Source organism: Notamacropus eugenii, chromosome 6, assembly GCF_028372415.1.
Source record: "Notamacropus eugenii isolate mMacEug1 chromosome 6, mMacEug1.pri_v2, whole genome shotgun sequence".
NCBI classification, from domain to species: domain Eukaryota; kingdom Metazoa; phylum Chordata; class Mammalia; order Diprotodontia; family Macropodidae; genus Notamacropus; species Notamacropus eugenii.
In genome coordinates this window covers 157,901,179-157,922,512 of record NC_092877.1, presented here as the reverse complement: position 1 = coordinate 157,922,512, position 21,334 = coordinate 157,901,179, and the positions used below count along the sequence as shown (strand labels likewise).

The window sequence follows — 21,334 nt, the reverse complement described above, 5'->3', positions numbered from 1 at the left end:
TCTGGCAATTGATTCTCAGAACTTAATAAATAACAGACACTCAGTTTGTCACTGGACCTATACTTTTCAGCTTGATGGTACCTGTCAGAGACCTCCATGGCTCTCTTGGAACAGCCTTGAGTCACCCTCACCCTATGATGAGGAGTTGGAGTAGGCTTTGATTCTAAGGAAATTGATAGATTACTGGTTTTTTTTAGAAATTATACAAATGAAAGTGTATGTAGATCCTACATAGAATTGTATGCCATCTTGGAGAGGGAGGGGGGAGGAGGGGAGTAGGTGTGTAGGGGGTTAAAATCTAAGTTTTATGGTAGTGATTGTAGAACATTAAAAAATAAATAAAATTAAATTAAAAAGAAAAGAAATTATACAAATGTTGCCTTGTCTCTGCTTCTGCTTCACAGATGTGGGAGATCGTTTTGAATTAAAGTACAGAAGCAGCATTTATTTCAAAGTGTGACATTCTTTAGAGAAGAGATAATGCTTAGCAGAATGATTGCTATTTAGTGAACTCCAAGCAGAGGGGGACAGTGGGGGGGAGGTGAAGGTCCCCTGGCAAGTGAACATGGAACAAATGATTTTGACACTTGTTTCACCTTATTATATATTGCCATGCTAGTATATATGTATAAGTGTGTATACATACATATGTCTATATACATAGACATATATATGTATATACATAGAAGTACACACACACATATGTCATTATTCAGATAGCATGGTTTGCCATGGCACCTAGAAGGCAGCTAGATGGTACAAAGGAAAAGAATGCTGGGTTTGGACTCAGAAAGACCTAGTTCAAATTATGGCCTCAGACACTTCCTGGTTGGGTGATCCTGGACAAGTCATTTACCATTTCTCAGTCTCAGTCTCCTCATCTGTAAAATTAAAGGGTTGGATGTGATACCTCTAAGGTCACTTCCAGACCTAAATCAATGACACTGTGACCTTTGCATATCACAGAATGCTCTAAGTTCCTAGGGGGACGTTCCCAAACCGTGGCTATGGGGGTGGTTTGAGGGCTTTCCTTTTTCACCCTCAGCATTACAATTACTTTGTATGTATCTTGTATTTGTGTGCATGCTTTCCCCCCAGAAAGATGTGACTTGATTTTGAAGGAATGGAGATATGTCTTTGCATGGAAGCAATGATGTAAGCAAAGATGGGGAAAAAAGCAAACAGGATAATAGTAGAGGACAGAAAGCAGCCCAGTTTGGTGGAATTGAGTGGAATTCCACTCTATTAAGTGGAATGATCAGGGTAAAATTCTGAGAGCAATTTGTTCTAGGCTACCTTATAACATGCTTTAGACCTAGGGATGCCAGACAAGACACAGGTGAAGTCCTGGGTAGTGGCTCATATAAAGGCAGGGAATCAGTGGTCTGCAGCAAGACTCTGGATATTTGTAACACGGTTAAACTGAAGATGAAGAATATAGAAGCAGAGAGAAATTAGTTACCCAAGTATGTACAAGACTCAGTTCCCTCATCTGTAAAATGAATACAACAATTAGCGCTTATGTCATAGAGGAGTTGTGAAAATTAGATTGGGTAGTATACAGTAAAGTGCTTGGTAAATCTTAAACAACTATCTAAAGATTAGCTGTTATTAGCAGTTACTATTTTTGCACCTAATAACTGTTCTTACAAGACCTTGACCAATCTCCACTACTTTGCATATATTTGCATTTATTCACTTTATATTTGTGTTGTATGTATGTATAAGTGCAACTGTTTGCTTCCCCTTAAGTATAAATTTTTTGATAGTCAGGCTTGGTTCATTCTTTGTCCTTGAATCCCTAGTGCCTAGCACAGTGCCTGACAAAATGCTTATTGACTGACTGAGAGAAAGGTTGGTACTGTGAATCACAGTATTGTCCATGGGCGTGAGTTACTGCGTGGGTCTGTGGAGTGTGAATAATGAGTGTTTTAAAGTACAGTGTTTATTCAGGTCAAGATCCTGGGAAGCTGGGGGTGTTTCTCAGACTTTGTGTTGTAGAATTCAGAAACATTTGACAGAGAAGAGAGAAGGAATGATGGGGCTAGGTAGAGGCTGGCCCACTCCACTGAGGCTTTGAACCCTGACATCAAACATGTGCTGAGTCCCTGGAACTATCTTTAGGGAGTGGTGAAGGACATTTGAAGGACAATGGTGATATGGTGTTGGATGAATGTAGTCCTAGTGTATGTGATACCATATTGAAAATGGCATGTGTTCCTAATTGGCCCTGCTTGTGAGAAACAGAGAGTTGTGTGGGTGGTAGGAACAGCCTCAATACCAGTAAGAGGATGTGGGGGGGGGCATAGTAATATTAGTTTTTGCTTATTTTGAACTCAAACAGGGATCTGGGAATGATATACTTATAGCATTGTAGGATTTGTTTTCAGGTAAAATGTATGTGGGAAATAGCCTGTGAAAGTCCTTGGCTTGAAGGTGAACAAAGTCATGATTAAGCATGTATTTTGACTATCTGGAGATGGGGTAAGGAATAGCTAGGGAGGTCCCATGGTGGGGAAGCAGGATGAGCCCTGTGGCACATCAGGAGCGTGGCAGTAGACAATACTAGAGATCCAGGAAGAAAGTGTCAAGGATATCTGACTGGTGATAGCAAGGATGAATACGATACTAGAACCTCTAGTTCAGAGATAGGGCTCTGGGGGTGTGGAAGAACCATCAAAAACAAAGCAAGGATTCTAGTCTTATAGAATATAGGTCACAGGGCAGAGTACCCAGGTTTGCTTATCATAGGGGAATAGGACAGGCAACTATGATTGAGGGTGGGCTAGTAATAATAGTACCAAAAATATTTTGGTCTGGCTCTGTGTTGTCACTCAGGTAGGGAATTCCCAGTGAGGGAATGACCTTTACTGGTGCATTCAGCAACTTTTCAGCCCTGAGAATTTAAGTAACCTTCCCTGGTTCACCCAGTATGGGTCAGAGGCAGGATCTGAACCCAGGTCTTCTGCCAACTAGCCTCCATACAAATAAAGGGCTGAGATGTATATAACTCTTTAGGTTTTTAGAACTGCTTTACATTCCACCTTTTCAACAACTGTGAGAAGCAGGTATGGTTCTTATCAGAAGATCATAGATTTCAAATGGAAAAAAAAAACATTTGAGATAAACTAATTTACATCTTCCCCATTTTATACTAGGACCCCAGCATAGCACCAGCTAAGGTGCCAGACCCCTATGGCCTCTAGCAGCACCAGCCAGCCCTCATGCCCTAAGCACAGCACCAGACATAAAGATCCCCCAGAGACTTCAGGGCAACATCAGCATGGTACCAGGTAAAGAGCCAGAACCTGCAGCCCCTGGCACCAGAAGCCTGAGACAGCTCCCCTTTCACTCCAGGTACATAGTTCAAATTTAAAAGAAAGTAAAAAGGCAAAAAGAAGGTGAGCAAAAAACAATGAAAAAAAGAATCTGACCATAGAAAGTTATTATGGTGACAAGGAAGATGAAGATACAAACTCAGAAGAGGACAATGATGTCAAAACACTGATGGGCAAAACCTAAAAGAAAAACATGAAATGGTCTCAAGTCCCAAAAGAACTCATAGAAGAATTTTAAAGAGAGCTTAAAAATCATATCAGAGAAGTAGAAAAAAAAGATGGGAAAAGAAATGAGAGTGACGCAAGAGAATTATGAGAAAAAGAGTCAACAGTTTAGAACACTGTTTAATAAAGTAGAATTGGCCAAATGGAAAAGGAGATGCAAAAACACACTGGAGAAAACAACCTTTTAAAGAGTACAATTGGTCAAATGGAAAAGAAAGTGCAAAAGTTAATTGAGAAAAACACCTTAAAAGTTATAATCAGATAAGTGGAAGCTAATGACTCTATGAGACACCAAGAAACAATCAAAGAAATTCAAAGGTATGAAAAAATGGAAGAAAACATAAAATACCTCTTGGAAAATACTGCTGACCTGGAAAATAGATCCAGAAGTAACGATACAAGAATCATTAGATAACCTGAAAACCATAAATCAAAAGAAATTCTTAGACAATATCATTCAAGAAATTATCAAGGAGAGGGGGGATCCAAGATGGTGGAGTAGAAAGATAGACCTGTAGAAGCTCCCCCACATAGCCCATAAAATACCTATAAAAAGTGACTAAACAAATTCTAGAGCAGCAGAAGCCACAAAACAAAAGAGTGAAAGAGATTTTCAGCCCAAGACAGCGTGGAAGGCTAATAGGAAAGGTCTATCACACCGGGCTCAGAGCAGTGTGCAGCCTAGCATTGGCAGGGACAGGACCCAGAACAGGTTTCAGGAAACCACTGGCAGCAGCAGTTCCCACACTGTTCAATCCACAAATGCCAAAGACAGCTTCAAAGGTCAGTGAGAAAGCCTTTTAATCTGGGTGAGAAGGGAACACAGTCTGGCCCCACCAAGCAGCCGCTGCAGCAGCAACATCCATTTTTTAAACCCTCCACCTAAAGCCCCTGGGGGAACTGAGCAGCTGATCTGAATCTCAGACCTGGGAGCCCTTCACCTAAAGCCCCTGGGGGAATTGAGCCCCTGATCTGAATCTCAGCTCTGAGCAGGGAGCTGGGGTAAGGAGGAGGACCACTGGTATGGTGGAGCTGGAGACAGTTGTGGAGAGGGAATTCTACTCACAAATTCTGGGCAGAAAAGTTTTTGATTGTTCCCAGACCAATGCATAGTCCAGGAGAGGAGTAAACTCCTCTCCCTTGATTGGAGGAACTGAGAACTTACAGGACCCTAGAGTACACCCTCCTCTTGAAAAAGGACACAAAAATCAAGTAACAAGGGAAAAAAATAAGACTATAGAAGGTTACTTTCATGGTGAACAGGTATTTTCTTCCATTCTCTCAGATGAGGAAGAACAAAGCATAACATCAGGCTTCTGCATCCAAAATTTTCAAAGTAAATATTCAATATTCTCAGTCCATAGAAGAGCTGAAAAAGGATTGTGAAACAAAACTAAAAGAATGAAAAAAAAAAGAAGACTGTGAAATATCTCATTGGAAAAACAAGTGACCTGGAAAATAGATCCAGGAGACACAATATAAAAATTATGGAACTACCTGAAGGCCCTGATCAAAAAAAGAGCCTAGGCATCATCTTTCATGAAATTATCAAGGAAAACCACCCTGCTATTCTGGAACCAGAGGGTAAAATAAATATTGAAAGAATTCACTGATCACCTCCTGAAAGAAATCTGAAAAGAAAAAGTCCTAGGAATATTGTAGCCAAATTCCAGAGTGCCCAGGTCAAGGACAAAATATTGCAAGCAACCAGAAAGAAACAATTCAAGTATTGTGGAAATACAATCAGGATAATGTAGGATCTGGCAGCTTCTACATCAAGGGATCAAAGGGCTTGGAATATGATATTCCACAAGTCAAAGGAACTATGATTAAAACCAAGAATCACCCACCCAGCAGAGCTAAGTATAATACTTAAGAGGAAAAAAATGGTCATTCAATGAAATAGAGGACATTCAAATAGTTTTGATGAAAAGCCTAGAACTGAATAGAAAATTTGACTTTCAAACGCAAGAATCAAGAGAAACATGATAAGGTAAAGAGAAATCATAAAGGACTTTCTAAGGCTGAACTGTTTACATTCCTACATAGAAAAATAATATTTGTAACTCTTGAGAATTTTCTCAGTATTTGGGTAGTTGGAGGGATTATACACACACACACACACACACACACACATACACACACACATATAGACAGAGAGGACAGGATGAGTTGAAAAAGAAGGGATGATATCTAAAAAATAAAATTATGGGATGAAAAAGGAATATAATGAGAGGAGAAAAGGAGCAATGGAATGGGGCAGATTATCTGTCATGAAAGAGGAAAGAAATAGCTTTTTCAATGGAATAGAAAAGGGAGGAGGTGAGAGGGAAAAGTGAAGCTTACTCTCTTCACATTTGACTTAAAGAGGGAATAACATGGTCACGCAATTTGATACGAAAATTTATCTTACACTACACGAAAGTATGGGAGAAGGGGACAAGTGGGGTGGAGTGTGACAGAAGGGAGGGCAAATGGGAGGAGCAAGAATTAGAAGTAAACATATGGGGAGGGGCAAGGGCAAAAGACAGAATAGAAGAAATGAGGGAGGCAGGATATGATGAAGGGAAATATAGTTAGTCTTATGCAATATGACTGTTATGGAGGCCTTTTGTAAAACTACACATATATAGCCTATATTGAATTGCTGGCCTTCTCAGTGGGGATGAGTGGGGAGGGAAGAAGGGAGAGAAGTTGGAACTCAAAGTTTTAGGAACAAATGTTGAGAACTGTTTTTGCATAAAACCGGGAAATAAGAAATACAGGTAATGGGGTATAGAAATCTATCTTGCCCTACAAGAAAAGAGAGAAGATGGGGATAAGGGAAGGGAGGGGTATTAGAAGGAAGGGCATATTGAAGTAAGGGGTAGTCAAAGCATTATGAGTGAGGGGAGGAGAGAGATGGGGAGAAAATTGGAACTCAAAATTTTGTGGAAATGAATGTTGTAAACTAAAAGTAAATAAATAAATATTTAGAAAAAGAAATTATCAAGGAAAACTGCCCTGATGACCTGAAACTAGCAGGCAAAACAGGTGTTGAAAGAATCCATTGATCACCTCAGGAAAGACATCCCAAAATAAAAACTCCAAAGAAGAGTATAGCCAAATTTCAGAAGTATTAGGTCATGGAAAAAATACTGCACTGACCACAAAGAAACAATTCAAATATTATGGAGTGACATTCAGGATTACACAGCACATGACAGCTGAAAAATTAAAGGATCAGAGGCCATAGAACATGACATTCTGGAAGGCAAAGGACCTAGGTCTACAACCAAGAATCATCTAGCAAAATTAAGCATAATACATTAAGGAAAAAAATTGTCAGTTGATGAAATGGAAGGATTTCAAGCTTTTACAAAGAAAAGATTAGAACTAAGCCAAAAATCTGACCTCCAATATCAAGACCCAAGAGAAGAATAAACAGGTATAAAGGAAAAAGAAAACATAAGGGATTCAATATTATGCTTCAGCTGAAGTAAAAAAAGAAGCACAAAAAAGCAGAGGAGGCAATCCTAATCTTAGACAACATAAATGCAAAAATAGACCTAGTTAAAAGAGGAAGGAAACTACATGTTCCTAAAAGATACCATAGACAGTGAACTGATAGCAATACTAAGTGCATGTGAACCAAATGTTATAGCTTCCAAACTCTTAGAGGAGAAGGTAAGTGAGTTATAGGAAGAAATAGAGAGCAAAATTATACTATTCAAGGACTTCATTACTCCCCACTCAGAACTCAGTAAATGCAACCAAAAAATACACACCAAAGAAAGGAAGGAGATAAATAGGATATTAGAAAAGTTAGATATTACAGACCTTTGGCATGATTTAGACATAATATACCACAAGCAATTTAGAGGAGCAGGAAATAGCTGACCTGTCATATCTATGCGGAGGGGAAAATTCATGACCAAACAAGAGATAAAGAACATTACAATATGTAAAATAGATAATTTGGATTATATTAAATTAAAAAACTTTGCACAAACAAAACCAATGCAACCAAGATTGGAAGGAAAGTAGGAAGCTGGGAAACAATCTTTATAACAAATGTCTATGATAAAGGCCTAATTTCTCAAGTAGAGAACTGAGTCAAGTTTACAAGAATACAAACTATTCCCCAATTGATAAATTTGGTCAAAGGATATGAACAGTCAGTTTTCAGATGAAAAAATCAAAACTATCTTTAGGCATATGAAGAAGTGTTCTAAATCATTTTTGATTAGAGAAATGCAAATTAAAACAACTCTGAGGTATCACCTTGCACCTATTAGATTGGCTAATATGACAAAAAAGGGAAATGATAAATATTGATGAGGAGGTGGGAAAGTTGGCACACTAACACAGTGTTGATGGAATGGTGAACTGATGCAACCATTCTGGAGAGCAATTTGGAACTATGCCTTTAGGGCAACCAAACTGTGATCCAGCAATACCACTGAGGTTTGTATCCCAAAGAAATCATAAAAAAGGACAAGAACTTATATGTACATAAATATTTATAGCAGTCTTTTTCATGGAGGAAAAATATTGGAAATCAACTGGGGAATAGCTGAACAAGCTGTGATATATAAATGTGATGAAATATTATTGTGCAATAAGAAGTGATGAACAGTCAGATTTCAGAAAGAAACCTGGAAAGACTTGTACCACGTATGCAAAGTGAAATGAGAAGAACCAAGAAAACATTGTACACAGTATCAGCACCATTGTGTCATGATCAGTGCCTCAGCTTTTCTCAGCAACTGAATGATCCAAGACAGGCACAAAGGACTCATGAAAGAAAATGCCATTCATACTCAAGATAAAGAACTGATGGTCTCTGAATGCAGATTGAAGTATTTTTTCATTTACTTCTTTCTAATGTTTTTTTTCCTTTTAATCTGTTTCTTCTTTCACAGCTATTACTAATGTGGAAATATTTTGTTACACAATATTACATGTATAAACTACATCAAATTGCCTACCATTTTCAGAAGAAGGAAGGGGAGAGAGGGAGTGAGAAAATTTGGAACTCAAAATCTTATAAAAATAAATGCTAAAATTTTTCTTGACATGAAACTGGGGGAAAAATAAAATCCAAATAGTAAAAAATATAAATAGTAAAAAAGAGAAAATGAGGAGGATCCCTGGTCACAAATTAACAAGTGAAGGGCCAAGTTATCAGAACTGGGGTACAAACTCCTTAAGACCAGCATAAGTTGAGGCTGAACCACCTGAGTCACAAATTCATCAGTCCTTGTACTTCCTTTACATTGTAACTGCTTGGGGCTCAGGGCCTGGGCTGGAGTTAAGCAAATAAGTGACGGTGAACTGCCTCAAAAACTGGAGAGTGAATGAATCAGGGGCCAAGGAGCCAGGGCCGTCATTACAGGTTTAAGTCATCGAAATTGATTGTGTCTAAAGGTGTGGGTTACATGAACCTAATACTAACTTAGTAGGATAGAGAGTGTATGGGCTCCTAGATATAGGGGGGGAGGACTCTTTTCTGGGATGATCAAGGAGTCTTCAAGGAAGAGAAATCATTTTGGACAGGCCCTGAGAGAGTACTTATATAGATAGGAATGATGCCCATTCTAGGATGGAGGTGGGTTGTAGGAGAATGATTTCAAGCAGAGACAGGGAGGTAGGAGAGCGTCAAGTGTACACAAAGAGACCATGCATATCTAGTCCTATGAAAGGGTTCATTTAGGGAAATATAAGAGTGAAAAGGATGAAGAAATGTAGGTTGAAGCTAATTTGTGAAATTCCAGGCTGAAGAAATCTAGAGTTTTATCCTATAGGCATTATGGAATTATTTTTGAGCGAGACAGTAAGGATAGAATTTCACATGGCCACTCAGAGGGTGTGGACACACCTATATGAAGAAAGAAAATGTGGTGCTGAATTGTAACCAGAATCAGTGAAGCCAAAGAGTTCACTGATTTCAAGACATCTGGAGAACTAGGTAGAGTTGTGGTGGAGAAGTTGGAAGAGGATGGGGAAGGTGTTGAGCATATAACTGTTTAGGTAATGTAATTCATAAATGAAAATGTAAAATGTCAGTGAATGACTGTCTCATATGTTGCTTCTTTCTTTGCCAGTGATTTTTGATGAGAGAAGTATGCTGCTGTTTTGTTGTTCAGTTGTGTCCAACTTTTTCTGAGCCCATTGAGGGTTTTCTTAGCAGAGATACTGAAGTTTTTGCCATTTCCTTCTCCAGCTCATTTTACAGATAAGGAAATTGAGACAAATAGGATCAAGTGACTTGCTCAGGGTCACATAGCTAGGAAGTATCTGAGACTAGCTTTGAATTCAGGAAGATGAGTCTTCCTGACTCCTGGACAGGTACTCCAAGCTATCTCTAGAAGTATACAAGTCATTCAGACATCATTCAGACATGAGCCCTACTCAGAATGAGTTTGACTGTGAAGAAAATAGTATTTGGTAATGTTTTTTCTAGAAAATGAGAGAGACTATAAGTAACATAATAATTAAGCTAGAGTTTTGTTGGTTAGACAAAATCATTATTGAATGTGTCACAAACACCAGGGAAAGGAATAGGGTGTATGTGGGGCAATAACTCTTGGGTTAGAACATGAGATGGTCTAGCTCAGATATTTGTGGAGCTTTTTAAAAGACAGAATCAAGTTTGGGCCATTCTATTTTTATTCTGTAGGCCTAACTTAAATAACGAACTGAGAAGGTTTTCTTGCTGAGCTGTAAAAGTAATGGTACCAAAAAGGAAAGAGGGAAAAACATCTCGGTAGAAGTAAATCTGTCTAAAAATATCTCCATGAACAGAAAATTTGGCAGAAACACCTGGATTCTTGAGGTAATTTTTAGTTAGCAAAATGCTTAAAACACACATTTTCTTAAGTGATTAGAAATGGATGAATAGAACAGTTTACAGTGGACAAAGTCATATCTTTTTATTCAAGAAAGAGGTAAGCAGACATAATTTCATCATGCTATAACACAATCTCTTCTGCAGTTCAGTAGTCAGTTTGAAACTATTTCATTAAAAAAATTTGTTAAGAACTTTCCTTAAACACCACTTCCTTTGGGGATGACTACCTAACTACCACCACAACAGAAATGCAGACATGAACTACAGTGCTTAGGAATGCACCAGTCAAAAATGGGAGTGTTTCAACATGAGCAGTCTACTTCTGTATCAGTCAGAGTTACCCTGTTAGACTTTACAGAGCTGTGCTCTCCCTTAAAAAAATAAGCAGAAATTTCTTCATAATGTTCCTCCACTAACTGGCAGCCAGAGAGGCACTAAACTTTAAGGAGTGGATTAGAGGGTGGATTATTTTTAGTCTGACTATGAATGGAAATAGAAGAATCTAGATGAATTTCTGAGAAGAGCTGGGAGAAACAAAAATCTTAGGAAGTCCAAAGAAAATGAATTGTAGGGAGGGACTGGATGTCTTGGTTATTAGTTGTCTAGATGATAGCAGAGGATGGAAGCTTTATTTGTCATTTCTTGAAGAAGATCACAAAGAGCTATCTTTCTTGGGGGGTATCTGACTTGTGATTTTATTAGTGTAAAATATATTCAGTATAGAATTTCTTTCCATCATTACAAATGGGTCACTCATCTGTAACATTTAATCTTAGAGAATTGCCTCAGGGCACAGAATGTTTTGATCATAGTTACACAACTAATAAGTGTTCACAGCAAGACTTGAAACAAGGGCTTTAAAGCCTTTTTTGTCTAGATTTATATGACTATAAATATATTTGTATAGGACAATCTCTTTGTGTATATATCTACTCTTATTTACTGATTTTATAAGTGGTTATATGTACATATATGTAACTACTATCATGCATATGTGTCTATACTACCACTTATAAAAACAATATATAACAGTAGACATATATACTTATGTATATTTACACACATACATGTGTTTATACTTAATATTATTTTGGAACAAGTTTTGGTCTTTCTGTGTACTGGTTATGTGAATGGGTACAATTAAATTTAATTGGATAACATTTTACCAAAGGAAAGTTGGGCTCAACACAAAAAAACATTTCTTAAGAGTGAGGTCTGACAGCCTCTGACTGCAGCAGTCTGCCAAGGGAAATGGCGGAGTAAAGCATCATCTTTTGAGTCATTCAGAACTAGATTAGACAAAGCACTTTAAAAATACACCACAGGAAACAACCTACTGCTGTCAAGGGAATAGAAAAGAGAACCCAAATAGATCTTTTCCATATCCAATTTTAGTTGATTTCATGCAGTTTGAAAATAGATTGGTAGAATAAATACCCATTCACTGAGAAATGGGACATATTCTATAGAGTGATTGTTATTTAATGCCAGTGAAGCTCTTTATAGCCACATCTTTGTTAGCAATTGTAGCGCAGAGAAAAAATAATCCAAATGCAAATGTGTTTTCATGAGCCTATTGTAATCGTTAGTCAACAACACACAGCAAGTCCAATGTTCAGGGTATGGTAGGATATGTCACAGTAGGATGTTGTCCTCAGAATGCTTAAAAAGTCTACTGAGAGATATACAATCTACAGTAGTTGGCTTGCAGACAGGTCTGACCATCTGTACTACATCAGTGAATTTTTATCTAGAAATGTACAAAAAGAAAGTATGGGCCAATTGCATGGGGCCTCCATAACATTTCTTGTCTAATGCTTATGTGGGGAGAAGGAATTGGGCTGAAAGAGACACAGATTTCTGTATTCATTTTTTCCTGTACTTAATAGAACTGCAACAATGGCTTCCAGATACTGCCCTGTTTAGATTATGTTTCCTTTTTTATCCAATTATAACAAAGAAATTACTTATGCAAATAAAACCTCTGGTTTTATAGAAACAGTTCAATGAAGTTATCAAAATATTTTCTGTTATCCTCATTAGACTAATTATTTCCTTTAAAGGGATCATGGAGAAGCCTATATGATATGATCTTTGCATGAGCTGATTTAACACATATTATCCTTTGAACAACCTGTTGACCCCTTGTGGCAACTGACTTGCTTTTCTGTCAGCTTGGGGACAGATTCTTGAACTCTTGCTCACATTCAGGGCAGGTCCCTGGCTTTCTGTTTATCTATTTAGGCATATCTCTGTTCTTTTTTACCACACTGACACTACCCTTGCGTGAAATTTCTGACTCTTCATGTAACTGCTGGTCAACTCATTTGAAACACATCTGCCTCTCTCACCAGCAATTTGCTCTAAACTGTGTGAATTTAAATAGCCATGTAGGGCATCAGATTCCTGCCATGTACCACTTCTCTTTTTAGTGCATGGATCATTCCTAATTGAGCATCATTACAGAATCAGCTCACTATGACTGGCCTATCCTTTCACTGCCTATTCTAGGTAGAAATGGCAGGGATGGTAGGTTGGTGGGGTGGGAGCAAGGAACAAGAGATAACAAAAGTGGGAGGATGGTGATCAGTCTTAGATAATATTCCAAGTAAGCTAAATAAGATGTCTTCCATTTGTAACTCTGGAACAATGTTGACTGGGGAGAAAAAAAGTCGACTTTTGTTTCAGTGATAGCATGGTGCCATTAAAAACAAAAACAACAACCAAAAAAACCCCCAAAGTTTTAATTTCCCAAAATGCTCCAATTAATTTTCCTCCTTTTGTTCACTTTTGGGCTCCAATTTGTCTGTTTGCAGCACACTTTTAAGATGTGTGGACTGATGGCTGATCTCTACTGGCTCTCTTTATATTTTCCTAGCACAGTCTAAGTAATGCACATTCTTTATCCCTGTTGCTTTTCCTGTGTGAATTTTTCAGTTACTATGGACTTATTTAAGTGATTCTAATGTTCTTGGTCTCAACACTTGTAAATGGGACTTGGAACTCCGACCTATGCCATGACTATGTCCAAAACATAGAATAGTTCTCCATTTTGCTTCCTCTCTAGACAAAGTTATGGACTCTTCGAATTTGAGCTGGCAGTATTAGGAAGGCAGCATGGTACAATGGAGAGTGTTGGAACTGGAATCAAAAGATATCTGCTTAAATCCAGATTCCTACCTATGTGGATCCCATGTGTCTCTGTGATTAGGTTATAAGCTCCGTAAGAACAAGGAGTGTTTTTCCTTTTCTTTGTATCCTTACTGCTTAGCACAGTGCCCAGACTATGCCCTGACTATGTGATCTTAGGCATGGCATATCTGTAAAATAAAAGCATTGGGCTAGGTGATCTCTAAGGTTCCCTCCAGCTCTGAAAATATAATTGTGTCATCCTAGTAAAACACTATATTAGTGGTTTGGACCATAGATAGGGGTAATACTCCAGGGGCTGGGAGCTACTGTTTGTCTTCACATGTTTCCTCCCCAAGAAAAGACAAAATGTGTAGATTGCACTCTTTCTTTGATAGGGCTCTAACTTTGAACATCATCATTATAATTGATAACATTTATAGAAAAGTTTTAAAGTTTGCAGAACACTTTATAGACACCTCATTTGAAACCTCAGAATAATTTTATGAAGTAGGTATGCAGGCACTATTGGCAATGTCTTTCTTTTTGCCTCTTGCCCATTTTACAGATGAGGAGACTAATTCAGAGAGGTTAGGTAACTTATTTGCCCATGGTCCCAAGGCTAGCAAATATTAGGGGTGAATTTATATCCAGATCTATTTGCTTCCAAGTTTGATGTTTTATTCCTTGTGATACTGCTGTCTATTAAGTTTTAATCATATTGAAATTTTTATGATTTAGGAGCTACAGTTCCTTTGTTACCATAAATAAAGCAAGGGATTCTTCTGACCACATATCTTTATATCAAGGGGATTTTATACGTAAAGGATAGAGATGGCAAGTTGTGTGGATTGATCTGACTTGCTAGCATTAGGGTAAGCTGGAGTTAGTTAATACTAATAGCTTTTAAGGTTCAAAAAATATTTTACACGTTACCTTCATTACAGCCTCAAAACTACTCTGTTGATATTACTATCCCAGTTTTATAGATGAGGAAAGAAAAGCTCTCAGAGGTTAAATGTTTTGCCTAGGGTCGCAATTACTATTGAAACTCTGGTTTCAACTGCCTCCATATCCAGCTCTCTATCCTCTATACCAGTCATGGTTAAATCATATTGTCTCAAACTGTGAATTTACACTGACATTTGCCTTTAATTAAATTATTTAATTCCTTTTGATCTTGACAAGTCATTTCTTAATAAAGCATAGCCCTTATTCACTTCTAGAACTCTTCTGGTATTCATAAATGTTGAGAACATTTTGTAACCTGGCTTATTATTATTTTTTCAATCTTTGTATTTTCAGATCTACCACCGCTTAGATGTAAACTGCTGTGGATTCAGACCTCGGAAGGAGGATACCTGTGGTCAGAAGGGAGTGAGGCAGAAATGTGATAACCAAGATACTGTGGAGCTAACACACATCGTTCAAAGAAAGCATGACCCAAGACATTTGGTCTTTATAGACAATAAAGGTTTCTTTGACCGAAGTGAAGATAATTTAAATTTCAAATTATTAGAAGGAATCAAAGAGTAAGTTTTTGGATTATAATAATAATGAGCTCATACTCTTTTCAGTGCTGAAAAGTAGAAAGACTGAAAGAAATTAGGCTTTAGGCCCTACTTTTAATAGAAATATAATTTGTGTCTCTTAGGAAAGAAGGCTGGAGCTAGGGAAGTAATGCTAAGTAGAGCAAAACCTAGTTACACAGAAATTATCCCCGTTACCATCTCATGGCTCCTAATATATTGTCACTTTCTAAGGTCAGTGATTTCACTGGCACCAGAACTGCTTCCACCAATGCAAATGACAGCTCTTTCACCCCTTGTCATCCTGTATGTCAAATCAAGTCAGCATTTATTAACTTACTACTATGTGCTTTAAGCACTGGGGATTCAAAAATAAAGAATGAAACAATTCCTACACTCAAAAATCTTACGTTGTCTTTGGGAAGATGCCATTGACATATATAACTATATGTTGTATGGCTAAATAGAAAATCAATATCTTTTATACCTTTCATAAAATACAAGGTAGTTAAATTCAAGGTTATTAGGAAGGGAACTACTAGCACTTGCTGGGATAGCTTTCTATAAAAGGTTGTGCTTAAACTTTGTCTTGAAGGAAAAGGAAAAGAGGGCTTCTTTGAAGTAGGAAGGAAGAAATCTATTCTAGTCTTGGTGAGGAATGGAGTGCCATGTGAGGAACAGATAGAAGGCCAGTTTGGCTGGGCCATAGAGTGAAGGAGAGAGAGTAATGGGTAATGAGGATGAAGAGGGAAGGCAGGGTAGGGCAGATTGTAAAAGGTTTTAAAATCCAAATAGGGAGACTAACATTCTATCCTAGAGGAAATAGGGAACCACTAGAGTTTGTTGAATACGTGAGTGATGTGATCAGACCTGTGTTAAGGAATATCACTTTGTCAGCTGTGTTGAGACAGATTTGTAATAGTGAAAGACTTGAGACAAGGAGATCAATTAGGAGGCCATCACAGTAGTCCAGGTGATGAGAGTTTGAACTGAGATGGTAGCTATGTGAGTAGAGAGAAATTGGCAGATATGAAACATGTTATGGAGTTTCAACCTCCAACAGTACGATGGGCTTATCACCTTTTCTGGTCATATATAGACTTTATCTTATAGACAACATAGAGTCTACAAAATGTGAGTCTGTTGAAAGAAGTTGTTGTACTGTTTGATGATAGTCTCTGTTTGGAGAATCTTATTCCTAGTGTGGATATGGGATAATGAATTGGTTAGTTTTAACATCTTTTAAAGACTGTTTTCTAAACTATGGAGTAGTTGCAATCTCTGTTGATGGAAGGAGTACTTAAAGATTTTGAAGAAGTTACTAATATTATCCAGGGATGTTCTGGTAAATGGTAAACAGTTAGGTATTTGAAGAAAATGCAAGCATGATGTCTTTTAAAATTTAATGTTCATTATGAATATTTTCTCAAATCTAGATAATCAACAAAATAATAAATCTATTTGAACATATGTCAGTTTCCAAGGTGTAAATGTTCACTATGAAGATTTAACAATCAGCTCTTGGGAGCAAGTCTGGCTAGCTCCAGGACACTGCTACTCTTACCCAAAAACTGCCATTGATCTTGTTACACACACACACACACACACACACACACACACACACACACAAGTGAGCACATGCACATACACACATGTACATATATACACATTATATGCAATATGTTAACATGTAATACCAAATATATACAATATATTAATATGTATGAAATAGGTAACATTAAATATACATGCACACAACATACATGTCACAAAACATTATATAAATATATTTATATAATATACATAATATATAAATATATAAGGTATATTATACATACTTTTAGAAATCTTTTCACATCTACTGTATCACATTTGATCTTCACAATCACTCCTAGAGGCACTGGATTATGAGTATTCATGTTTTAGAGATGAGGAAACAGAGGTTCAGAGAGGCTAAAGTAGTTGCCCAAAGTCAAATGCTTAATAAGTGGCAGAAAATGAGATAGCTACTAAATAATACTCTTTTTATTGTGATAAGTGGAACAAGAAACAGCCACTCTTGTTCAGTCTTCTGCTAACATATTTAAATGATCCTTCTAAAGTATACTTCCTTGGAGAATATGGGCTTGGGGGAAAACACTTGGGAATTTGAGCTAATTCTGTTTGTAATATTCTTCAAAATCCCATCTTAATTAATTGTCAACATGGCCTGCTTTATCTCTGTCTGCATCTTGCATATCTTTTTTGTGGACTTACGGCTGAAGGTTTGACATGTGATGGCTTTCTTCCTTCCTGCACCCAAATCATCCTTTCGTACGAAGGAAGACTCAGGTACCTAGACTGTCATTTAGCGCATTTGGAAGGATGTTACATAATAAATACCTCCTTAAGTTATAGCTCCCTAGAAATAACAATCACCAGAAGACATGATCAGGGACCATCCATCTTGAGTTTTATTAACAGTTTAGTCTCTCACAGAGCAAATTTTTCTAGGGAGCTCAAAGCAGCTTGTAAGTACATACTCTCACATTTAACACCCTGCTCCTTCAAGTCACAGATCTCTCAAATGACTGTGCTTTCTTTCAGGAGGTTGATGTTACTTGCCTCTCCACACATAGGGTGTCCAGACAGATGCTTCAAAGCTAGAAACAAATAGACTGCCCATTTTCAGCCAAAGGATTTGGATTTGAGGAAGCTATAGAGAGCCCCCACATCGAGTCCCTTATAAGAACATTAGTTCTGTACCTATTATCTATGAAAAATACATCAGCTAAAATTGTTAATATAGTTTTTGTTAAATAACTACCTGCCCTACCCTTAACTGATGGTCTATAAGCAGACTCATCCTTCATGATAATTGAAAATTATCACCATGGATAAAGCAAAATAGATGATTAAAGAAATGTATTCCAGTCACCCAGTTCTGCTCTTTACCTTGCCTATATGGATACATCCCCAAATACCAAGATAGGAGTAATGTTAAAAATTTAGATAAATCGAATGACATTTTTCTAATATGTCATTGTTAAAAGACATACCAGTAGTGACAGTGACTTGAATGGTCTATTTTTAAAGAGGCAATTATGAATTATGATTTACGATGGATCAATGATGGGTAGAACTGTTGGCTATAATCCTTCTAAACAATTCCTAGATTGAAATGTCATTTTGTCTTTTCAGGTTTCCTGAATCTGCAGTTTCAGTTCTGAAGAGTCAGCACTTAAGAGAGAAGCTCCTTCAATCCTTGTTTATTGACAAAGTTTATTGGGAAAGCCAAGGAGGTCGACAAGGAATTGAAAAACTTATTGATGTGATAGAACAGAGGGCCAAAATTCTTCTCACCTACATCAATGCACATGGAGCCAAAATATTGCCTATGAATCAATGACTTTGAAGGGCTTGTTATTAATGTAAAAATTGGGATAAAAGTATTGGGACATAGAACTACTTGAGTACTTCTACAAGACTTCTGTAGAATTGTTTCTGAAAATATTCTGCCTTCACAGAAAACATCCACTTTTTCTCCATATGGCTCCAATAGCAGGAGCTATTTTTTTGTACCCCCATACCCTATACATGTTGCCTTGTACTTTAAAAATATTTTATATTGGATTGGCCTAAGTATTTGACTGCAGAATGGTTTTAATGATGATCTGATCTAATTTAATCAAACCAGTCAGTGTTATTGACTAAGTTCAATTCAATTCAACTCAACAAACACCTTTTCACACCTGTTATGTGCAAAGCACTATAACAGGCACTGAGACTATAAAAATAGAATACTGTCCTGAAGGTGCTCACATTGATCCCTTTGCTTAGCAGAGGAGATTCAGACATATTGTAAAGAAAGACCTTAAAGATTACAGTGACCAAATGTTACCTTGGTTCTTGGAGCATTTTGACCTCCTAGGTTTTGGAGAACCTTAGATTTAGGATCCTTCCCTTCAGAACAGAGATGTCCAAAGAGTACATGTTGCTTCTCTCAGCACTGGCAAATCCATATCTAGGACTCACAAAAAACTCAAAGACTTTAATGATGACCTGCACAGATCTATTGGATCATTAATTAACACGTAGTGTAGCCTCCAGGAATGTAGCAAAAACCCTGCCATAGCTACAGCAAAAGCATAGTATTCCCAGACCTTCTGGAAATAAATTGCATTTTCAGAATAGAAACAATTCACAGCCGACTATTTATACTCATAGCTCCACTTTTTCTAAAGAGAGATCTAAATTATACCTTGTGACTTGGAACCAAGTGGTTCTTAGACTGGAAGTTGGTTAGTTAGAAAAAAAAATACATGTATACAGAAAGTTTTTCTTTTTATGGGTAGAAGTGAAAGAATTTAGTTTGTCACTTTTTTTGAAGCCAGTTTTATTATCTATTAAGATTTTCTTCAGATTTGGCTAGAATGACAGTAGATATTTGCATCTTGTTCACATCAACTATAATGTCTAAACCTATTTCTCTTCTAACAAAAAGTGAAGATATTATGAGTTAAATCCTGCTGTTGTGATATCTCCTCAACACTATTCTAATCTCAAGACCAGTTCCCATCCCTTTCTCAATGGCCCATCTTTATATCCCATATCCCATTCATATTAACATGAATGAACCTAGGCCTCTAGAAAGGGAAGGGAATAAGCATTTACGTAGTGCCTTCTGTGTACTAGGCACTATGCTAAATGCTTTTGACAAATATCTTGCTTGATACTCACCACAACCCCATGACCTAGGTGCTATTATTATCCTCATTTTACAGTAGTGGAAAGTGATCATTGGATCTCATTGCCTCAAACATTTTTGAAGAACAAAGTATCTGTTTGTATATTTACCCCTAAACTTTACTTTTGAAATAATTTTTGAAGGACTATTCTTTTTAATTTTTTTTGTTTACTTGAGAAATTGATATTGATATTTCATTTAAGAATTGTCTACAAAAAAATGCTACTCCACACCAGTATTTTGCATACTGTTCTTAATGTTCCTCACTTTCTTTTTGAGAAGAATGAATAATTAAATAACAATATAATAACATCAGCAATCATATTTTAGTAAAGTAGTAAAATAAAATATTTTTCTGTAGATTGATTTTAATTTATATTTGCACAATTTAAAAGTAAAACAAAAATCAAATGCAAAAAAATAGCAGAAAAGCTATTGTTGGATCTTCTAATACTAGGTTCTCGTATTACCTTCAAGACACGCCTGCTTATTGGTGAGACTTGTCCTTGGCAAAATGGTAGCTGAAGTTTGTCTTCAGCATTCCTATTTATTCTCATCTCCCTTAGTGCCATTTCCTCAGATACTTTTTAGCTGTGTGACCCTAAATAAGTCATTTAGATATTTTGGTCACCAGTTGTTTCATCCATAAAATGATGGCATTAAACCTGACCCCTAGCTTTTCTAGCTTTAATTCTAGGATGTAAGATCCTGTGATTTAAGGGAGCAGTGGCCAGGAAAGTCTATTTTGGTCCAGTAACTCACAGGGATAGTGACTTGAGCCACAGGGGAGTGGCTCACCAATTTGAGAAGCAATGGAGAATTGTTTTGATTAAGGTTCCCAGAGTAAAAGGTAGAAAATGGGGGGTAAGGAATGGATGAGAGGAGCAGCATTTGGTGGAGGAGCTTTTCTCAACGGAGAGTTCCTTACACAGGACCAAAAAACCCCTGATTTGAAACATTAATCTTTCTACATAACATATTTTAAATTTTAATAGAGACATTCTGGAGATTTAATACTTCAGTCCAAAGGGGTAACTTTAATGTGGGAATTCCAGGCAACATGGGTGGCTATTGTGATACATATTTGGCAGACAACCTTTTTGGTGCCCTGTAAGTATTGTATTGAGGGTGATCCCCAATTCCTATACGTAAGGAGGCCCAGATTAATTTAAATGCTTAATGTATAATTTGAAGCAAATAAATACAAGTTCCAGGAACATCTGTTCATTTCAGCTATCCTCACTCTTTTATTACCTATTTTATTAAAATGAAATTGGTGAATAATTCATGATGTATTATTTATGAATAATGAATTGCTAAAGGCCAAGCTTTTAATTCTCAGAGCTAATGTCCTTCATTTTTCTTCCTGAAAGCCAAAATGGTGTTAATAATGAGAAAATTCCGCTTATTTCTAACGAATTTAGTTCCTTCCTATATGGTTTGTTTCATACTAGCATATTCCCTGGCTTACTGATAAGTTGGTAACAAATTTGAAAAGGTTGATTAACCTCAGCAGAAAGATATGGCAAGAAAGAATCTTGTTGAAAGATTCATT

General features: G+C 37.1%; 1 protein-coding gene across 2 annotated transcripts in view; it reads left to right on the top strand.

The window, feature by feature from the left end:
* The window catches only part of GASK1B (golgi associated kinase 1B), a 51,469-nt gene extending 30,406 nt beyond the window's left edge, over positions 1-21,063 (top strand). For both annotated transcript variants that reach the window (XM_072621357.1, XM_072621358.1), the window contains exons 4-5: positions 14,830-15,056; positions 18,234-21,063. In XM_072621357.1, coding sequence (XP_072477458.1) covers positions 14,830-15,056; positions 18,234-18,441 — 435 coding nt within the window. In that variant the 3' untranslated portion in view covers positions 18,442-21,063. The remainder of the gene's footprint in view (positions 1-14,829; positions 15,057-18,233) is intronic.
* Positions 21,064-21,334: the final 271 nt, after the last annotated feature.